The sequence below is a fragment of the Haemorhous mexicanus genome, chromosome 1 (assembly GCF_027477595.1).
Source record: "Haemorhous mexicanus isolate bHaeMex1 chromosome 1, bHaeMex1.pri, whole genome shotgun sequence".
Classification (NCBI taxonomy): domain Eukaryota; kingdom Metazoa; phylum Chordata; class Aves; order Passeriformes; family Fringillidae; genus Haemorhous; species Haemorhous mexicanus.
Window position 1 is genome coordinate 73,950,294 of NC_082341.1, and position 22,706 is coordinate 73,972,999.

A 22,706-nucleotide genomic window follows, 5' to 3' on the forward strand; every position below is an offset into this window, starting at 1 on the left:
TAATCAGAAAGAGATGAGAGCATAAAAATCAAGTGTTAGTCATGTTTGGTTATAACAAATGTGTTTTTTAATGCTTTGTCCCTACTCTCATTTATTTAAAACCTAAAAATTCTTTCCATAACAGGAAGAGTTTTAAAAAATGTATATAGTATCAGTAATCTGCTTGAGCATAGGCAATGTTAGATGTATAATTCTGCATTGATTGTTATCTATTTTATCATGGTATATTCTTTTTAAAGTACAGTCAGGTTAAAAAAAGATTACACTGAATTATCTATTCAGAAAAGCTGTAATGTGTAATCTGGTCCAGATGGAGCAGAATTTGAGAATGTGCAATTACAACAAACTTAGTAATACTATCAAGAAATTAAAAAGGACTTGGAGGAAGTTCTTATTGTTGATTAAATGTAATTTTACTCTTTTAAGTTTTGTGCTTAGAAAGCAACAGACAATGTTTGAATTAATTACTGAATGTCTTTGCTCACAGCCTGCAGCACCAGTCCTGCATGTGTGTCAGAGGTAACTTTCTGCAGCTTGCATTTTCCGGTGTTTCCTCTTTTTTATACACAAGTTTTGTGTACACACATACTTTTATACATGCACAATATTTTGATCTGTGTATGTGTAAAGAAGGAGAAAATGTGTGAGTTTGCCGGATGGAGTTCTGAAAACAAGCTGTAGTTCTATTTACTGCTGCCATTTCTGCAGTGGTGGTGTCAGCAGCAGAGTAAGCTTTTGGTAATCCTTGGTGGTACAAAAGCAAACCAGAGGACCAATCCTGTCATTCCTCTTCCATTTTAAATCCTCTATAGTCATGAGGGAAAGAGCTCTTCTGTGATTAACTCGGCCAAAAATAATGTACTTGTTGTTTTATTTTTTGAGCTAGGAGAGTTTTGTAGATACTTAAGTAATGTAAATATGGATGGCTGAGGAGCTCTTTTAATTGCTTTTTTTTTAGTATGAATATTTATATTTCAGTATTAGAGTGAATATATTTTTAAATAAGCAAATGTATTGAAATCAGGTCAGCAAAGCTGGTAAGCAAAAGTCTTAAGGCAAATTGACAGTTCATGCTTTTTCTCTTCTAAACTAATTTTTCTTTAAAGAAAAAAATGATGAAAGTTAATTAGTTAAATTGATGATTGAGCATAAATGTTGCTTCTTTCTGACATCTGAAATAGCTCACCCTACATTTAAATTACTGGAACCAAGTTTCTGATTGACTGCATCACTTTGTAACCTTTCTTCAAACTGAAAAATAACTATTGCTAGCTACCAGGCTAAGATAATGTTTTTCTTTCATTTGCAAAAATACATTTAACCCTTTTTTTTTTTCCCTGTATGTGTTATAGCTCGCCATGACTCACCCAAGTCATCATTTAAATTTTGGGATGAATCCAGATCATGCCAGAAATTCCTTATCCAACTGTGGGATACGGCAGCCCAAGTATGGAGATAGAAAAGTTCACCATATACACATGAGAAAAAAAGGTATGCTATTTACACCACTAACATTTTTCTCTTCCCTCACATTTAATCAGTAAGAATACCCTTTGTTCCATTATCATTTCCTTGGCCATTTTTCTTTTGAGAGATGCCTTCAGTAGAGGATTTCAATGATTATATGCAGACACTGGCGAGGTCTTTCTAAAAGACTGGATTTTGCAAATCAGTCAGCAAGTAAAGAGCTGAGAACAAGCAAGGATAATAAATGGGAGGATGTATTTGCTTAGATTTTTGGCAAGTACTGTTTTCTTAATTTGCTGCTCAACATGGTGAACGAACTGGAATATATTTTGTAAATGTGTCTTACTAATGTGAACATGTGGTCTGTCTGCTGCAAAATATTCCTCACCCCTTTAAAGTATATTCAGTGATAATGAAGTAAATTATTTGTTGCTTATGTAATGTTTAGAATGTCCTTTTCAAGGAAAGCTGGTATTTATCTGGCTCCTTGAGTGCAAAAATTCAATACTGTTGTAATGGGACTGTGGTCAGTTAGGCAGAGAGCATTGGTAAGGATTATACTTTATGTAATGAGCCCTGTAAATAACAGGATAATCTTGTGTACAGCAATTACAATGTAACATTTTGAGTAATTGTTTTCTACATTTATTCAGAGTGAATTAGTGGCTGTTTACTTAATAGTGCATTGTTTATGTTTTTAGGGATAAACACCCTGATAAATATTATGTCGCGTTTGGGACAGGATGATCCAGCTCCTTCCAGGTAATGAAAACAATTGTTTGCAAGTAGGGAAGCTGCTGCAGTGGGAGATATTTAATAGAAACAACCAGCTTACCATCAGCAACAGCTTTGGCAAATAGTTGAAGTGAAAAGTCATTTTGAATTGACTTTTATATTATGAAGGTGTGCTGAACCTCCATTAGCAGTGACATAGTAAATGTTTGGTCATGCCTGCAGAAAGCGTCTGAGGAAGGTTTTAACAGATAATTCTATCATTTTTGTTGATCCTTGAAATGAGGAGGACTAAAAGGCTATCTTTTTGCTTTCTGCAGAATAAAAAATAAGATTTGTTGTTGTTGTTAACAGTGCTATAAAATTGGATTCTTCATCACGTTTTCTCACAGTAGCACCTTCCTGGCATGGCACCTTGTTAACAGGAGTGTGGTGCTGAGCATGGGCTTTGCTGATTTACTATTCCAATTTAAAGACAGATGCAAAACCCATTAATGTTTTAATGCAACAATCTGTAAATGACCACTAAGAATTCTGTGTGCATAAATATAGTTTAAGATGTGGTTTACAGCCACAGGCACCATATTGAGCTGAAGCTGAATACACAAAGCTAATGCAAGAAACAGTTGCATGTGAAATCTCTTAAATGCATGAACTAGATGGCAGTGTCTAATTTAGTCAGCTAGTGCTCTAGTTGGACTCAAGAGCCATCATTTTGAAAGAAGCTTGGGAATAGGAGAAATTTAATTCTGCATAAATTGTTGTGGCACAGTTCCCTAAATGCTGTTTCAGCCAGACCATGCCCTTTCCTCTTCAAGCTTTTTTGAGTCCTCTAAAGATAACCTGGCTAAATTGCATTAATTCTTATGAAATAACACAAAAATGTAAAGTCCCATTTCTGAGAGAGGTGTGTTTTTAGTTATGTTGCCACACAGAGGTGTTGTAGATTTGCTCACACATTACTGTTTTATACAGTAGAAGTATTTGAATGCTTTCAGCCCATGACAAAGGCCTGCTATTTCAGAAATTACACTAATTATATAATTGTTGGAGGAGTGAAAATTACAATAAAAGCTGCCAAATACTTGACAAGGATCTTCTGGATTAAAAAAAAATAAATCCTTTGACAATTGCCTTGATTCTGTTACAATCATGTGTGCAATCAAAAATGGTGCTGCTTACTTGCTTTGGTGTCTGGTGTAAAAATTTGTATGTATTCAAAGACAAGCTCACATTCTTTTTCAGCTTCTTTTAGTCCTTTGAATATAAGCAGGCAGACAGCTTGAAGGAAATGAAACTTCATGGAAAACAAAGGTAAATCAGGAGCAGTGATGAAAGAAAACAGGAAATAAAAAATTCTAATAACTTAATGGCATCTTTGGATGCATCTCCTGGTACAGCCATTCTTTTGAGCTCAGAGGAAGTTACAGAAAACAAGGCATTCAAAGGTGCTATGAAAGATCCAAGTTCCTATTCCCTCTGCCGTAGCAATGATCTGCTGCAGGGTCATCCTGCCCTGCAGGTGTTGATGTTAATTAGGTAGAGCTCCCTAGTGTCATGCACAAGGCTTGGAACAGGCTGTTTGTTTCAATCATCTGGTGCCCTCTGATGGACAGAGAAACCTGACTTCAGTGCCAGGCAGCAGTCCTGTTTCCTTTTTCCATTTTGTGAAGCTTTGACAATAACTCAGAACAGAACATACAGAAATTTCGAAGGTGGTGGTGTCCTGAGTTTCATGATTCACATAGTTATTACTCTGTTTTGGAAAGGATTGTAATCCAGAGAGGGTGTGGGAGGCTGCAAAAATTAGTATTGTGACTGATTAGCAATCAACTCTGATTTTTTTCTGTTTTAATTGTGTTGTGTAAATAACTAGTATGTGTTACTTAGGTTATGGTGAACTTTAAAATGCCTTTTTCAGGATTAACCACAATGAGCGTTTAGAATTTCTGGGAGATGCTGTGGTGGAGTTCTTAACAAGGTAAATGGGGAATTCTTCAACAGTTCTCACCTTTGTATGTTATTATTATAGTGTTGTGTTTATTGAACTTTCCAGTGTCTACTTTCATTGTGAATGTTTGCAGTCCTGCCTGATATTTAGACCTGCACACCTGCAGACAACTCTCTTGATAGTTCTTCCAGTGGTCATGATAAAACAAGAAACATTACAAAATAGAAAGTTAGAGTTTCTGTTTCATGGAGTGCAATTGATTTGGGTTAGAGATTATTCAGCTATAGACAAGTTGAACTTTTTACCCTTTTTTTAAAGGAAAAATATTTTTCCTGGCATGCTGTTTTTTCCATGGGTTCTTTTTGTCTAGTTGCAAGGGAGAAGCATTTATGGGTAATGTTGAATGTGTTGCAGTTCTTGAATTTCCACTAATTAGCTTCCATAACAACTCAAATAGTTAAGCACAAATGCAATCTATTCAAAAGTAATGAAAAAAACTCCATGCTTCATCAAAAATTTCTCCAATTCTGGCCTGAGTATTCTGAAATCAGTGAACAATACAGGCATATTATTAGTCACCTCCATTGTTCTACCTTACCTTACTAGAGGCAAACAGGTTGCACAGTATAAAGATTATAATCTATTTTCACCTGCTTTGTTCTACTGTTTTAAATAGAGATGTAGTTTTGTTTACTGCTAATTTGCTCTTTAAGCCAGTTTGTTACACGAACAACTAAACTGCCTTTATATCTCTGTTCTCTACTAGCCATTAGCTATGTTATATTAAAAACAATTAGCCTATAAAGGTCTCCACTGCCCTTAAAACTCATGGCCTTTTCTCTCATACAACAGTATAGGCTGATAAGATGGAAGACTTGCTGATTAAAATGTCTAGCATTTTTCATTGTCATTGTTCATCAACCATCAGTTCACTTTCTGAGCTAACTTTTGTCTCCATTCAGAAAAAAATGAGCTCCATTTTTGTTCAATAGAGCATGTAAGCACCTATTTAAGTCTTATTTTTTTTTCTACCTCTCTTAAGTTCAGGTGTCTGCTGTTGAGAATTATGATGCTTGATTGGATTGCCTCTAAGTTTTATAGCAGTTTTTGTCCTTAAATAATCTTGCATCCATCTGCATTTTTCTCCCTGTGTAGTGGCTTAATAAAATATTTTAATAATTAGTGTGATACAGTGCCTTAATTGGGGAATGTTGAAAACCCTCTGTGTGTTAACTTTTTTCGACATGTGTGGGTTAGATAGTCATAGATGAAAGAATCCAAAATCATTTATTCATTACTCAGATCTTGATGGGATCAGTGAATTACTTGTTTTGTTTTGTTTCTATTTTATGAAGTACATTGCTAGCATGATGACAAATACCATTAAAGGTTGTTAAAAGCCTGTGATTTTTACTTCTTTTTTTTTTTAGTTTTTTTGGTTGTTTGTGGTATAATGACTTCACACATTTGATAAATCCAGGCTGTTGAGTTCTGTTCTTTGTTTCCATTAGCATCTGTTAAAGTACTTTAAGAAACATGTATAAACAGGTAGGTATCCTGTTGGCAGCAGCAGCACCTGAAAGCACTGTGTACGCACAGCCAGCGTTTCTCAAGGCTGAGGCTTCCCTTGTGCCTTATTCCTCAGCATCCTCTAGGTGTCAGCTGTGCCGAGCCCTCTGCTGCTGCTGATAGAAACCTGAGATAGGGAACTGCAGGCTGGGAACTGCAGGGATTTAGACATTATGTGCTACCCAGCAGAGAAGCTCTTCCTGCTCTGCTGCCAGTGCTATCCTGTCAGATAGGACTGGCCATTGTTTGAGTGTTTTTATCTTTACCTTACTTAAAGCTGAGCTCCACTTGGGAAGGGACCTGCCCGTATTACCCACTAGGGTCTGAAGGAAGGGCACAGTTCTCTGCAAGTGTTTGTGGTTCCTCTTTAATCACATGCTAACAGCATCTGGTTTGCTTTTGTTTTGCCAGTGTCCACTTATACTACCTGTTTCCCACTCTGGAGGAAGGAGGATTAGCTACGTACCGCACTGCCATCGTACAGAACCAGCACCTGGCCATGCTGGCTAAGGTACAGCTCTCTGTGTCTCTGTGTTGGACATCCGAGGGTCTGAACTGCTTCTTGAAGGAGCTGCCTGCTTTGAACATCACTTTCTTTGCTGTGTTTTGTGTACAAGATTGGGGATGCAGGAACCCTTTTCAGTTTTAAAGTAGATTTTAAATATAAAGGAAAATTTCGTGTTTTCTCCAAAGCATGCTTTTGAGAAAAATGATTATGAAAAGGCATAAAGATGAGTTTTTAGCCTTTGTTGGAGGTGTGCCTATACTTGCCTTTAATTTACACAAGTTATGAAGCTGACAATAGAACTTCAGTGAAGAAAAAGAATCACACTTATAAATGTTGTTTATAAGAGAATTTTCTGATAGAATATGTAGGGAGAACGACCAACAGGAGTTAAAAAATATGGGGGGGAAGATGACATCTGCTTCATAATCTGTGCAGTCATTTTCAGGTCCACTGTAGACTGTCACAATGGTCAGCAGTATATTAAACAGGGTTTTGGAGAAGAGTCGTGCTATCTCCTAGTAAAAATTAAGATGCCTTAGAATTTTATTTAATTTAGTTCTGTGAATGAGGGACCTTTTTATATTTCTATATATGATACTGGTGCATGGTATTATGATACCATGTTGATTCAATCTCTTCATAAATAGGTAGGTAGTTCCCTTATTCATTCTTGATTTTGTTAGCTTTTTTTTTAAGAAACAGCCTGAGTCTTACTGATGTAATTGATTATGCCACGCATGTGCACACACTGTCCACTGTGTACTGCTGATAGTTTTCAAGAGGCTCTTTTAATCTTTCCTCTCTGTAATCACACAGTGCCCTAAACAAGCTTATCCAGTCTTGGGATTTTGGCAAAAACTGCAGGATTTCTAACATATCATCTTTTTGCTCAGCTCTCAGGAGAGGCATAGGGTAGGCAGTGAACAGAATAATTTTCTTCTACGTCTTTCTTTATTAATTTAGATTAGCATGAATTGATTGAAACATTTCATATCAGAGGCTTGTTTACAAATATGGTATTGCCTGACATTAGAATTAATGATACTATTTTTAAACCTGCATCAGGAAAGCTCATATATTCTTCAGGTCTGTTTACAGCCTTTATCATTGCACAAGAACAATTTTTCAAAATTTTTTATTGCATTATTTTAAAAACTGTAGATGCAGCTGTAAATATTAGATCTCTGTATATTCCAAATTTTTCTCTCATGAGTCTTATATGATGTTCCTGGTTTCTTCCCCTGCAGTGTCATGTGTTGCATTCAGTTCACTTAATATAATTCTCAACTTCTCAATGTCTCTTGAACTTGTGGAATGCTATTCATAGTTAAGAAGCAAATGATGAGTATAAGAAGTTGAAATTTTATATAAAACAATTAATATTCTGCTCCTATGTTGACTCTAGCAAGTGCTGGCTGTGCATTATGAAGTGTGATGGAACTCTGTCAGTTGTAATTCACAGTGTTCTGGAGCAGCGAACAGGCTACCATTCACTGAAAATGGAAAACTCTTTTTGGCAATTGAAACGTGTCTAAACCATGCATCTCAAACAACTTAGTCTCCAGCTTTACCTCTTAAATATACCCTGGGAGAATGAAGTTAAAAGTTAACAAGAAATTAATCAGTAGAAACTTACACCCAGTTGGGAAGAGCCTGTTCTCCTACAAACTTTGCAAGATGCATAAATCTCGTATTTAAAAAATCCCAATAATGGTTTTGTGTCAAAAAGACAAATAAAGAGAATCTAGGGGCTCTTGCCTGCATTTCTATAGCGGAATTATCATATATTATAGAAAGTATCTGGCTTACTGTCTGAGATTTTGACTGGCAAGCAGAACTATAGTTCAGGCAACAGAAGAGTGTTAATGATGCACTTTTGAAAGGATGAAGGAAGCTAGGTGGCACTGCAGATTAAAATATGAGCCTTCTCTTGCAGTGCCCAGAGGCTACCACCTGTTGATGGTCTTGGAGGAAAAAGCCAGATGTTCAATGGATTATGTCTACTAGAGTTCATATTCCACTGTTCTGCTTTAGTTTCTTTTGGTTTGATAATTCTAGTTTTTCCATCACACTCCAGTTTTTACCTCTGATAAACAAAGGAAATTTGTTCATTTTAGCCTGTGTCTAAACTGAAACTTTGGAGAAAAACTTCATAGTTTCTTCAAAGCTAGTAGCTGCATGATGGCAGTGTAATTGAACTTTAGTGACTGAACTGGTTCTCTTGTACTTTTGAAGCCATGGTTTTCACTCTTTCTACATATTTTGCAGAAGCTGGAACTAGAACGATTCATGCTCTATGCTCATGGTCCAGACCTCTGCAGGGAGTCAGATCTCCGCCATGCCATGGCCAACTGCTTTGAAGCCCTAATAGGTAATGTGTTTGCATTTGTGTGTGCAGGCAGCTACATTTTGTACCTGTGTGCTGTGTTGCCTGTGATGGAGGAGATGTGGGCCTGTTGAGCAGTGCTAGTAGGAGTAGGCAACAGAAAAGCTTCTTGCATCATCTTTGTCCCTTCCCCTCTCCTGCACATATGCCACATGTATAAGCACAATGAGTGTGTGGTACAACCATGAAAATATCATCTTTCGTATCCTGGCTTGCACACACTGATGGTGAAGCCGTCTCATGTCACTGCACAACTCCACCTCTCCTGTGCCAGCATGGCCTGACACTTGCCCCCTGTGGGAGCAGGGGAGCAGTTCAGTCACTGTGGCCTGGCAGAAGATAAGCAGGTTCACTGCTTCCAGTAGTGCTTGAACAGACCTGCAGCCTCAGCCCTGAATTTTAAACTGCAGCTTGCTTTCTGAATGCATCAGACACTCCCAACTGAGTCACCAGACTACTTTCTCTGGGCCCTGGTAGCCTTCTGTGAATTTGCAAAGTAAATACCTCTTGGTCTTTGCATTTTTCTTACAGGTAAAAAGCATGGCAATATGGCTGGTGTAATAAAGCTACCCTCTAGCTGAGGGTGAAGGAGAGTTGTATCAAATTTGCTGTTGGGCACTAAGATGCAGATTAGTGAGTGGCTGCATTGGTCTATAGGTTTATATTGCAGAGGAAATCAGGGCCTGACCCCAGTTACCATGCCAGGAGGGTGAAAATCTCATTGGTTACATCTGCACAAGCTCTATTTTAAATAGCAAATTTTTATGAACCTTTACTTGCTTGAGTACACAAAGCAAGTTAGTCTCACTGGTTTGCCTTCATGTTCATTGAGATGTACCATACAAGTTACAAGCTATGGGAATGGTTTAGCCCTGATGCAGGTCTTTATGTACTACACAAGCTCCTAAAGCATTTTGTCCTGCTTTGAAAAATAGATCATAGTTGGCTTAGTTGTCAATAGTTCTGTGCATTCTGCCTTGGGCCAGATTGCATTTCCTCTTATCAAGACATAAGAGTTTTCTTTTTAACTCTGTTTTGCTTTCCATGAATGCTTTGATCTTTAATTTAAAAATAAAAAGCAAACAGGAGAGGAACACTAGATATGTATCTGTGTCTTTGTTCATAGGCTTCAGCTTGTCTGGGATGTAGTGATGAGAACTATTTGGCAAGCATTGAGATTTGCTGAGAGAGCAGGCTTGCTGTTTAACCTCCAATACAAAGCTGTTCAGCAAGTTAATTGAGCAATAAGATTTTTTTCAGTGCTGTAGCTAAAATGTGGAAGCTTGTTAAGGGGCTATAAAAGTATATGTAGGGTCTGGAGCTCCTACTTGAGGCTCTTCTGCAAAGTCTGGTGTTTCATCACAAAGTCCCTGTAATGAATATAAAAAACAGAAGTATGAGCAGGCTGCCTAGGAATTGTTTAAAATTTTGTACTCTCATAATATTCCTCTTCAGGACTAGTCTTATAAACCCCCAAACTGTTCTTCAAAGAGTCCAAAGAAAGTAGTTGACCTAGTGAGGAATCAAAGGGGAAGGGAAAGGCAAGGCAAATCATGTTCTTCCTGTGTGTGGGAACATGCACTCCTTTTCTCTGTGTTCTTGATGTAGCTGTGTATTCCATTTGCTTTTATGCTTACAATAACAAGTTTGAGATTTTCAGAAGTTCTCCTGTAAAATGTATTAGAGGACAAAATGTTGATACTAATTTAAGAAGTGCCTGAGCAGATACAGAGTATATAGGGTATACACGAAAATATGTAAAGTTTTGCAGAGCTTGTTACTGATGGACATGTGGAGAGAGCTAGTGAGGGCTGTGTGTGAAGTTTAAAAAAAAAAAAACAAACATGATCTTCAGAAACTGAGACGTGCAGAGATGCCCTTTCCAGCTCAGACAATAAATTATTGTGATAGCAATAAGGAAGGAGGCTCAAGGAAGACCTTGAGCTTTGCAATAGTCCCGACACATTGTTTATATGCAGAGTGTAATCTGATTGCAAGTATAGAATATATGGTAATTGTTTGCTAATTATTGAAATGTATTTCATGGGTTTCCCTATCTGCCAATCTTGTTGTGGTTTATGCCCAGCCAGCAGCCAAGCCCCGTGCAGCGCTCGCTCACTCCTGCACCAGTGGGATTGAGGGGGAATCAGAAGGATAAAAGCTAGAAAAGTCGTGGGTTGAGATAAAGACAGTTTCATAGGGAAAACAAAAGCTGTGCACACAAGTGAAACAGAACAAATCATTTCACTGCTTCCTATGGACAGGCAGCTGTTCAGCCATCTCCAGGAAAGCAGGGCCCTGTCACATATAATGGTAACGTGGGAAGACAAATACCATCACTCCCAACATACCCCTTTCCTTCTTCTTCCCTGCAATTTATATACCGAGCATGATGTCATACAGTCTGGAATATCCCTTTGGTCAGGGATATTCCTGTTTGGGTCACCTATCCTGACTGTGTCTCTTCCCAACATCCCAAGCACCCCTTAATCTCTTCTCCAGTGTGGCAATACGAAAAGCAGAAAAGACCTTGACTCTGTGTGAGCCCTACTCAGCAATAACAACAACATCTCTGTTTTATCAACCTCTGTCCAGCAAAAGTGGAAAACATATCACTGTACTAGTCACTGTGAAGGAAATGAACTCTATCCCAGCTGAAACCAGCACAATTGTCTAGTTAGCTGTTTACTGGAAAGTACTTATGGAATTATAGGTTAATTTGTGTAAACTTCGCTCTTTGGATGTATCATTTTCTATCACTGATATAATTATTTCAGGTTTTTCTTTGCATTTTATGACTCTTGATTTACGCTGGTGTTTAACGTGCTTTAAATTTCTCCAAAAAACAGGTGTTGCTACAGAAAGCATGCTTTTAAAAATGAATGTGTTGGAGATGAAGAAGTCCAAGATCTTTGACTTTCTCATGCTTAGTAATTTTCTAAGTGCTAATTGCATTTTTGACCTTTGACATATTGGTCCCCTCATGTAGGAGCTGTTTATCTAGAGGGAAGCCTAGAAGAAGCAAAACAATTATTTGGACGTTTGCTCTTCAATGAAAAGGTATTTTTGTACTTGCATGATTTGATTTCCAGTTCAAAAATAGCTTGATGTGCTTTTGTCTCCATTGTTTTACTTAAGGATCACAAATGAACAAAAATACTGTTTAATGCAGTTCCTGGAACTTGAATTAGGACAGCAAGCCATACTGATCCAGGCAAAAAAGTTGTGGTATTTTCTCAGGTGTACTTTGGGTTGCTTGGCTTAGGTCGGGAAAGGGTGGCTGGTGTGGGAAACCTGACAGCTTCCATTCAAAGTGCTGCTCTGAAAACATAAATGGGTGCTGCAGATCCAGGTGTTTGGCTCTGAGAGAATGATGCACTTGATCACCTATTCTGTTTCATCAATTAAATCATCCTACCCTAAAAGCTTTAAACATATATTTGGAAGAAAAAAAAAAAAAAAAGGAGGGTGTTTCATTCAGCATTTACCCAACTGCTCAATTACAATGTGCAAGAAGAGATCAGGCTGTATCTTAGATGGCTGTTAGTTAGAACATGTTCTGTATGAAGGTGAAGGAAAGTACTCACTGCTGGGACAGCACACGTGGCAGTGGTGAGAGGATGAATTGTATATTATTTTCCTCCCTTTAAGTCTGTGAAATGACAAAGCTTATTAGAAATAAAAGTATTTGGAAGGTCTGTTTATTTTTTGCTGCTTGGTGGCTGTAGTAAAGAAAGACTTTATGAAATTGAAGAAAATCAGTGGGCTTTTTTTTTCTTTTTCAGTCTCTTCCTTTGGAGAGTCAAACTTGCTACTGAGGAGTACTTGCAAATGAAGTTAGTCCTGAGGCTTAAACATGTCTTTTTCTTCCTTTAACCACTTTTTATGTGGTTCAAGGATTTTTCCACCTCTTTGACACAAGCTAATTGGGAGAACTACAGGCAGTTTGAACAGCAAATACACGATTTTAAAAATTAGTTTGCCAGCACTATTGAATTTGCAATAAGCAGAGTCAGCATCTGAAATAGTTCAGTATTTCAAGTAATGACATTTTATTTAGTACTGTGGAATTTGTTAAATGACTCCCTTGAGCATTAAAGGCATCTCTCAATGTTTGCAGGACCTGCGGGATGTATGGCTTAATTATCCACTACACCCACTCCAAGTAAGTGTATCCCTTTTCGTAATAAATTTCACTGTTCTGTTTTATTTTCAGGGATGCTTTTCCATAAGTTTTCATTGTGATGACATCTCAGAAATTGTGCTAAAGAGTAGCCAAAGGAATATATATATGTTCTCCTTTTTGTTTGGCTTGTGATTTGTTTGGTTGTTTTTTTTATAAAAGTAGTGAGTTTTTGCCTCTCTGAGAATTAATCATTCACCTTTCCTTGGCTCATGTTAGTTCTATAACTGTGCCTATAGAGTAAATCAAATGAGAGGTAATGTTTTGACAGCTTCTTGTTTGTTTTCTCAAAGTTGGAGGAAAAGGTTGCAAAACAATCTATGAACATATTTTCTTAACCTGAAATTAGGACTGAAACCTTAATAGTAGGAAGGCACATTAAGTGAATGCCATAAAAGTTTTGACTTGATTCTATTTTGATTTTGTGTGTTTGTGCCCATGCAATGACAGTGTTGTTTCAGTGATTCCAGTAATTTTAATACCATGCTAACACTAAAATTATTATTATTATTATTATATATATAACTTATCCTCCATGTATCAAAGGATACAAGTTCACAAGCTGTCAGTTTATGATTCTGGAAGTTGGGAGATTTATGTCCCAGTGTATTCTCCCTTACTAAATTCTTGGGCAGACATAGAGCAAGTCTTAAAGCCTCTCTGCACTGTGCCTCCTTGTCTTCAGTGCAAGCAGGAGTGTGCAAGGTTGCTGCAAGAAGAGCAGTGAATGCACAGACAAAATCTTCAGTAACAAATCAGTGCCTGTGAAGAATTTTTACAATCACATCCCTCTGCATATAAATACAAAGTACTCTTAATGGAAGATAACATTTTGAGATTCAGCACTGGCTGTCCTGTGTGGTGGCACATGCAGCTCCAAAGAAGATTGTTCTTACTGGGAATTTATTTTTTTTCTCTTACTTTATTTTAACCTTTTCATCCCTGCTTTCACAAAGAAGACTTGCACTCTGCTTAGAAATTAGCAACAGTCAGTGTAAAAAGCTTATAATTTCTTACTACTACCTTGACTTGTGTGATTAAAATTGTTTTCTTCCACATCCCAAAACCAGCTTAGGGGGTTTTGCCAGTAGGTGAAACACAGGCAGCTTGGGCTGGCCTTTTGGCACAGCTAGCCTGAGAAACATAGTTTTTAAAAATTACTAAAAATCACTGTAACAATATGCCAAATGAGATCCCAATCAGTAATAAAAACAAACAAACAAAAAAAACCAAACAAAAACCCCAAAAACAGCAAAACAAAAACACCCTGTGTAAGATAACAGAGTTATAGGTCTACAGTTCTGTGTATTTGGCAGTAGCCAAGTCTGTAGAAATGGTCTAAAAAATAATTAGGGGTCATCATGTGCATACATATGGACTCTGGAAAGAGTCAACATGTAGAGACAAGTCCTGCCTCACAGATGTATGGGAAGTTTTAAGAGACAAAAGAGCATGTGGTCATGCAGATGATTCTGTCTGCCGGCTTTCCTGAGAGGCTGTTGGAAAGATGGTCAGGAAAGGCTTTTAAAATTTTTACCTTTTTTTTAAGAAGCAATAAAAAAAAGCCACTCCAATGAAAAATCTCAGTCTCTACCAGATAAAAAGGAATGGCTGAAACATAAGAAAGAGAGAACAGGAGTGAAATGACCACGTCTTGCAAGGAATGGTGATCACTGGCAGATTTCCCTTGGGATCTTTGCTGAAGTACAGGCTGTTCTCGTTGACAGCCTAGGGAACAGGATGAGCAGTGAGGTGGCAGTTTGTTGACAGTACCAAATTATTTCAAGTAGCAGGGACAACAGCAGCCTGAAGAATTGCACTCTGGTTGTGAGAATGCAATGGTGACTCACTGTGGAGATTTAAAAAGCAGTGTAGGTAAACAGAAAGGGCTGTGCATGATGAAGGAAAAAGCAGTCTCAGCTCCACATGCAGCTGAACTCCAAAATGACAGTTATCACCCAAGTATGGAATTTTGGTGCAAGGGTACGTAGCTCTATGAAAGTGTGAATTGAACACTCTGTACAGAAAAAAGACAAATTGAATGTAATCAATTAATAGAAAAGGAGCAGACAGCAAACCGAAAATTATCTCAATGCCAGTTTAAAAAGCTGTGGTTATTCTTACTTTTCTTTAGGCATCCTTCCAGATAATTCCTCCTCTAAAGCATTTTTATACCAAAGAGATGCTCAGAATGGGTGGAGGAAATGCTTAAGCCATTTCCCAGCTCCACAAAGACATTTAATAGTGTCATCACAATAAGGACATCAGACAAGAAATTGATAAGAAAATATATTGACCCAAAGCAATAATTTTAATTTTCTTGTGTTAGAGTGCCCTTTTGAATTTCATATTTAAAATATTTATTCTTGATTTTTGATGCTTAAGGAAAGTGGAAGAAATTGGATTTTGTCTCGTCTTAACATGCCGTCAGTCTGCCAGCCTTATTCTAATAATTTTTGAATGGGTTGCTCAGTTGCAAACAATGTGATAATGTTAGAAAATGCAGAAATATACAATTGTACATATTTTGTGAAAGTTTGTATTATGCTACAAGCCATGCACATGTAGAGGCATGCAAGTGAAGGGTATAAATGCCTCAGCTGTTAAAGAAGCATACATCAGAGCTCATCTTTTCCTTGACTGGTAATTACTCAAGACCAAAAGGCAGAGGAAATGTCAGTTCAGCTGTCCATGGAACTTGTTCATTGTATTCTTTGCCCTTGATTTAAAGAATGCTTGCTTTTCTCTGAAAATTTCTGCAGCAGTCTGAGTTTGTCATTACTTACACTTCATTTTTCTTGCAGCTGCAGGAGTCCAATACTGACAGGCAGCTCATCGAGACCTCTCCTGTTCTTCAAAAGCTTACAGAGTTTGAGGAGGCAATTGGAGTCATCTTTACTCATGTTCGACTTCTAGCACGTGCATTCACTCTGAGGACAGTAGGCTTTAACCATCTGACTCTGTGAGTACATAGCAAGAGTCCTCATGTAGCTTTGTTGGCCCTTCTGTTAGAGTATTCCAGATTGCCTAGTTTGTGAGCAAACTATGTTATATTTATTTCCTGGAATAGAGCAGCTATGTTCAGAAGCCTGCCTGCTCAGTGTGCCAACTCTGACAGTAGTCAGTAGCAAATACCTTGGGAAAGGCTGTAGAAGGTGTTAGAGACCTATCCTGGTGTTTATTTTGAGCTTTTTGCATGACTGATATCTGTACATCACTCCTGAGACCACAGCAAAGCATACCTGGAGGTACATTTGGGCAGAGAAAAGAAGTAAAATGATGCTCTTTGGTCCAAGCACAGCCCTTGTGTTCTGGTGCTTGCAAAGCTGCCGGGCCCTGTTTCCAAGCAAACAGAATCATAGAATATGCTGCATTGGAAGGGACCCAATGGGATCATCAAGTCCAACTCCTGGCCCTGCATAGAACAGGAATTATACCATGTGCCTGAGAGTGTTGTCCACACACTTCCTGAACTCAGACAGACTTGGTGGTGTGACCACTTCCCTGGGGAGCCTTTCTAGTGTTAAACCACCCCCGGGGTAGAAAACTTCTTCCTGATATCCAACCTAAACCTCTCCTGACTCAGCTCCATGCTGTTTCCTTGAGCCCTGTCTCTGGTCATGAAAGTGAAAAGATCCGTACCCGCCCCTCCATTCCCCTCTGCAGCGAGGTCTCCCCTCAGTCCCCTCCAGGCTGAACAAAGTGACCTCTGCTGCTCCTCATATGGCTTCCCCTCAAGACCTTTCACCATCACAGTTGCTCACCTTTGAGCACTGGAGGTGAGGCTGCCCCAGTGCAGAGCAGGGCAGGACAATCCCCTCCCTTGCCTGGCTGGCCATAATATGCATGATGCCCCCAGGATACACTTGGCCCTCCTGGCTGCCAGGGCACAGCTGACTCATCTTTAACTTGCCATTGACCAGTTCCCCCAGGTCCATTTCCAGAGTGCAGCTCTCCAACATCTCATTCCCCACTTTATACACACAACTGGGCTTGTCCCAGGCAGAGAATCTGGCACTTGCCCTTGTTAAACTTCATATCAGTGCTTACCTTCTCCAGGATCTTGAATGAGTTTAAACCCTGATCCTTTTCTTTCTTGTGAATGGACATTTTCTCTGTTGAAGTATTGCATTCATTAGTTCATTTTCTTAAAACAAGTTTGAGATAGAGATCTTATCCCAAAACACATTTGATGTTAACTGCTCTTCTCCTTCATTTAGTTGTGATCTGTAATCTAATGATTGCATTTATTTGTAGCTATCCCGATTTGCTTTTTGCCTGTAAGTTGGTGTTTCTACAGTAATGAGCTGTGTTTTCATCTCACCTGATTAACACTGAAAAATTGTCTTAAATGTGTTTGGAAATGAGCAAGGCTCACTTTCAGATCACTCTTCATTTTAATTTGTGTGTGCATGCTGGTTTTGGTTTTTTTCCTCATGAGTGCTTATTGATTTTGCTGCACTGATGTCTCATTTTTCAGAGGCCACAACCAGAGGATGGAATTCCTGGGTGACTCCATAATGCAGTTGGTAGCCACAGAGTATTTATTCATACATTTCCCCGATCATCATGAAGGGCACTTAACGGTGAGGCTGCCATCAATCATATTCTCCATAAGAGCAAGAGTGGGATGGAGACTGAAATTATCGGAACAGCCAGCGAATTGTTCTGAGTTTGATTAATAGAAGAAGCCTCAGCAACCACTGCTCTTAATAAGGCTTTGTTAATTTTAAGTCATGAGCACTGCAATGAATAGAAAATGGTGATTTATGAGCCCACTGCAATAATTTCTGTTCAGTTGTGAAGTGGATCAAAAATTTTAAAGATGTCAGTGATGAAATGGAGGACTGAGACTAGTTCTTGTTTAAAGATGGGTGTCTTAAACCATTTATTTAAATAGATGTATTATGTGACATTTTTTTATTCCTGTCTTCTAATGTGTAGAACATGCATACAGGCAGGGTGATACTTCCTGATAAAAAGTTTTTACAATTTATTTTAGTCTGGTTTTCCTCTTGTCTTCAATCTGGACTTCCTGAGGTAGCTTTTGAATTTATTTTTAATGTAGTTATAGTCACTTGTTGATTGCTATAGCCTTTTAGCCTCTCTTACCTGGGCTTTGAACAACTAAGTTTGGGGACCTTTCAACAATTTAACACAGTATAAGTGTGATAGTATAAGTAGTTTTTTCCTGATTGATGCATTTAGCTCTGCAGCTGGTGAGTTGAGGCTTTGTCTGAAAGTAACCAATGTTCTTTGGCTTACTAAATTTTCTTCGTTTACTTGATCAGCAAAGCAATCCATATATCATACATATATCAGGAATATTAGTCAAGTTTTCTAGTTAAAGTTAGGAACTAGCCTAATTTTAGAGTGGCTCCCTCAGATCAATAAAGGCATGACAATGCTGTATCTCTAGGAGGCAATGTGTATGGCTCTTGAATCTTTTGGGCTAAAGCTGTTCACAAGAGGAAGAAAAAAGTACATGCTGTGACTAAAAGTTACTTGAGTTCTTCTTCACTATTTCTCAAGTTTCAGTTATATTTGTATGGATTATTCTGCACCATTGAGGACACAGAATATAAAGCCTGGTGGGGTTTTTTGCTCTCTACATGACTATTAAGAATGTAGACATCCATGGTCTTATATCTCTTGCACGAACTATTTGGCCAGAAGGATATGGGATGTTGCTGTTAATGGGTGTAAATGCTCAGAACAATGATTAGAATGTCTTTTTGTTGCTTAATGTAATGATTAGTGAGTTGGAAAGTACAAGTTGCACGCTTCAGTTTTTAGGCAAAACTGCAAAGTTAGAGTGGAGTGGATGCTGAAAAACACATAAAAATATGAAGGAGCGGGGAATGCCTAAAATAAAATTTGAACTGTGTTCATGTGTAGAGAAAAAGAAAATTATCTTAAAATGTTTTTAAATTTTATGACAAATGAAAAGAGACATCTGAGAAAGGAGGCTGATAAAGTGGAATCTGAAGAGAAACTGCAAACACTAAGCTCTTTCTCCTGTTATCTGGGAACATACTTAAATTTGAAGTAATAATAGAACATCAACTAAATGGTGTCTGGTGTGTTGAGGGCAATTTTGGTCAAGGATTCTACTTGATTGGCAATGCAGTGGCTTCCCAGGGTGGAGTGATTGCTTGTGGAGAGATGTCTGTAAAATAACTATGCTTAAGAAAAAGAAAGGAGAACATAATCTCATCTCCATACTTGGAGATAGCCAAATAATGTACCAGAAGAGAAGTGGACATTTTGTTCAATGTTGGAAGATACAGCTTCTTCAGTACTGAGTTATGGATACATTCTCCTGGTACAGTCGTGAGTAGTGGTATGTTGGGTGAAGATGGAAGAATTAGGAAAAAACTGCTTTGTAATTAAAGCCAGGCTCCAGTTGAGCATATCATGTATCACAGCATCTGCAGTGATCTGTGCATTCCCAGTGTAGAGACTAACTCTAAAAAAGCTGCTGGGAAGGCACAGGGACTGTGTCTTCTCTGTATCATTAAGAGGAATTGAGTTTCTTGCCTGATCACACTTGTAGGGGAGGCAAATTCTAATATAGAGCAAGTTGATAACCACAGTGCTAATAGGATAACTGGGCTTTTTTTCTATCTCTAATTCACTAGGTAGTGTATGTGTTGCTCTTTGTTTTATGATACTACTAATCATGATTATGGATCCCATCAAAATAAATAGTCTGCAAACAAAATAAAATAAATCCTTCTTCTTCCATTACAAGAAACAGATTTTTGTCATGGGACACTGCAGTTCTGTCTCATAGGTTGCATATTAGGATACTGTATTTATATATTGTTGGGGAAAGTACAGTTTATTTATCTTAAGGACATAAAAGGAAAGAATTTTGTAAAGGAACAAGTGGTAAATGCGTTTAAACAAAGGTTAGGGAGAGAGGTAATAATACTGTGTGCAGTTTGCCTAGTTTACGAAGATCAGGTTATGAGTATCTGCTTCATACATCATTGACAAACAAATTATGAACATACTGTTCTTTGTTTATCTGTTGAGAGAGATGAAGTAGCAAGTGCAGCAAATAAATCTTGATTTTTCATAAGCTCAGTTGACGTGCTGGAGCCAGGTAGCATATAACTTGTATCTAATAAGCTGAGCAAATGTGATATGGAAGACAAAAAAAGGAAAAAAATGTGTGTGCAGCATCTCAACTCTAGATTGCACATAAACTGTGGAAAATAGGGACATTCTTTACTTCTCACTCCTACCTCCTACAGTAGCTGTAACTTCTTTAATGCTGTTCCGTTTAAAGCAAAAAAGCAAACAAGCAGGAAAGATGCTGACCTCTCCACAGGTTTAGAAATTCTCCCTAAAATTCCAGAATACTTCTTTAAGCTGTGTGGGAGCTCTGTGTCTTTGTTAGATCTCTATGTTTAAGTAATCTGTCTGGAGCCAAGGTTAAGTATTTTCATGACACATCCTTGACCTTGTCATATATGGAACACGTTAGGGCAGATCCGTGTCCGGGATGCATTGGCTCAGCTGTGCAGAGCAAATATTGCATACCGGCTGTCCATCTGTGTAATTTTTTCTTTGGCCAAAGGAATGGAGCAGCTTCCTCATCTGCTAATTCTGAAACACTGAACTATCTTGCTTTAATGTGTATTTGTTTCAGTCACCACCTATTTGTTTATTAGTTGGTGGACACTGGGGGCTGTTCCACAAATTCCAGTATATTGTTTACTTATGCTTTATGTGGGAAAGTGTATACAACTGTGTGTTACTTAAACTGGAAAACTGCAGATTAGCAGAGAAAGTACAGGACTCATGAAGGCATGGTGCATAATTGCAAGGAAGATCACAAGCCAGCATTTTAATGCATGACATATATACAGAAGTAATGTGTCCATAGAATAAGTAAAGATTGGTGAGAAGAATTGAAACAGAAATAAAAATCACCAGTAGAAAGAGTGGCATAGCGTGTCTCTATAGAAATTACTTGAGATGTCCTGAATCAAAATGTCAGTAAACTGAGAGAAGTGAGAAACTTCAAGGATAAAAGTAACTTTTTCTCCCAGCTCTCCTAGGTTTTGTAGTTTCTTATTGGCAATTGTTACTATGGAATGGAACTTCTTTCTTTTGCAGCTGTTGAGAAGTTCTTTGGTGAACAACAGGACACAGGCCAAGGTGGCAGAAGAGCTGGGCATGCAAGAGTTTGCCATCACTAATGACAAGACAAAAAGACCTGTAACTCTTCGAACTAAGACCTTGGCTGATCTCTTGGAATGTGAGTTAATTTGGTTATAATAACTTCGTACTTAATGACTTCCTTTTCCTTGGGGCTTGTTTAAGAAAGCCATTAGAAATCCCCTAAATCGCTATTAAAAATGTATGTTCAGATTTCCAAATGATTTATGCCTATACCTTTGAAAGCCACATTTTTGAAGACTAACCTAGATTTTTGAAGTCTGTATAAAAGCATGAAGGAGGCATAATTGCAGATAGAAATTTGAAGGCTTAGAAATTGAGGGGTCGAGATGACCAGGTCAAAAGCGTGTCTTCAAAGTTAAAGCTTGTACTCTGAGTTGAGCTATTTAACAGCAGTCTCAGTGTTTAATTAGTATGTTCTTGGCACTGTTGGAAGAAACATTTCCTTCAGCAGGTAAATATTTCTGTGGTGCATTTGAGGAGGTTGTAAAATGGTCACTCCACAGGAGGAAATTAAATTATTTTTAGTCAATTTTTGGAAGTTTGTGCTGCCTTCTTTCCCATGAAATGGAAACAGCAATAAATATTCTGCAAAGAAAGTTAATCCCTGTCTTGTACATTTTGATGTATTTTGCAAGCCATTCAGACCACTTGGCTTTTGCAAAATCCTGTGAACAAATGGAAATAGCACACAAACAGGAGTGATTTATATCTAAATTATTTTATGGTACCCAGTAGTGATTTATTTGTAAGTATTCATGGTCTCCTGGTTAAAATGTGAGATTAGAAGCAGAGTGTTGTTGCTAGCACTTTAAATGACTGGGTGGATTTGGGTAAATCGCTTAATCTCTTGGTCAACTTGACTTTTTTGTTTTCCTGAGTATGCAGGATAATACCCTCATCAGATCACTGCTCTGAAACACAATTGAATATGGCTTCAAAGTATTCAGTGATACTTGTTTCTAAAAGTGCAAGCCAGTAATGCTCTCCTTGGAAGAGTGACAGTACCTTTTTTTCCCCCCAGCCTTTATTGCTGCCCTGTACATTGATAAAGATTTGGAATACGTTCACACTTTCATGAATGTTTGCTTTTTTCCACGGCTAAAGGTAAGATCAGTCAGTTTCCTACTTTCCTGCCACTGTGTTTTAACACATTGTGGCATTTGAGACCCTTACTGCAATCTCTCAATCATAAAAGCAACCTTGTGGACTTCCTGCAGGAGTTTATTTTAAATCAAGATTGGAATGATCCGAAATCTCAGCTCCAGCAGTGCTGCTTGACTCTCAGGACAGAAGGAAAAGAGCCGGACATTCCTCTCTACAAGTAAGAACAGGCTCCTTATGGATACCAGCTAATTATAAATCTTGCTTGTATATGGAGCAAGATGTGATCAGTCACCCTGCATTTTCCCCATGGTTTGCTTTTCTTGTCGTTATCCAAGCCCTATAGTCTTTCTTTGTCTGAAAGAACAAAGCCTTAGGTGTTTTCTAAGCCTTAGGTGTTTAAGCCATTACAGGGCAGAGTTACTAAGAGTTACTGTTACTTTACAGTTGTAAGGGAAACATAGAGTTTTTATTTTGGAGTGGGGTATTTAATTGGCACAATTCTATATTTGTTTTTCTTTTAATGTAAGGAATGGCAGTATTAAATTAAAATAATTAAAGAAATGGCTGTTTTGTTATCAGGTCAAGATATCTCCGTTCTATTCTCACTAAG

The 22,706-nt window shown here is 38.0% G+C and overlaps 1 protein-coding gene across 3 annotated transcripts in view; it reads left to right on the forward strand.

The window, feature by feature from the left end:
- The window catches only part of DROSHA (drosha ribonuclease III), a 69,844-nt gene that overhangs the window by 41,410 nt on the left and 5,728 nt on the right, over positions 1–22,706 (forward strand). For all 3 annotated transcript variants that reach the window (XM_059854315.1, XM_059854308.1, XM_059854299.1), the window contains 12 exons: positions 1,353–1,491; positions 2,169–2,229; positions 4,121–4,180; positions 6,131–6,230; positions 8,496–8,598; positions 11,603–11,673; positions 12,734–12,778; positions 15,601–15,758; positions 17,277–17,382; positions 20,927–21,068; positions 22,014–22,096; positions 22,210–22,313. In XM_059854315.1, the coding sequence (XP_059710298.1) occupies positions 1,353–1,491; positions 2,169–2,229; positions 4,121–4,180; positions 6,131–6,230; positions 8,496–8,598; positions 11,603–11,673; positions 12,734–12,778; positions 15,601–15,758; positions 17,277–17,382; positions 20,927–21,068; positions 22,014–22,096; positions 22,210–22,313 (1,172 nt within the window). The remainder of the gene's footprint in view (positions 1–1,352; positions 1,492–2,168; positions 2,230–4,120; positions 4,181–6,130; positions 6,231–8,495; positions 8,599–11,602; positions 11,674–12,733; positions 12,779–15,600; positions 15,759–17,276; positions 17,383–20,926; positions 21,069–22,013; positions 22,097–22,209; positions 22,314–22,706) is intronic.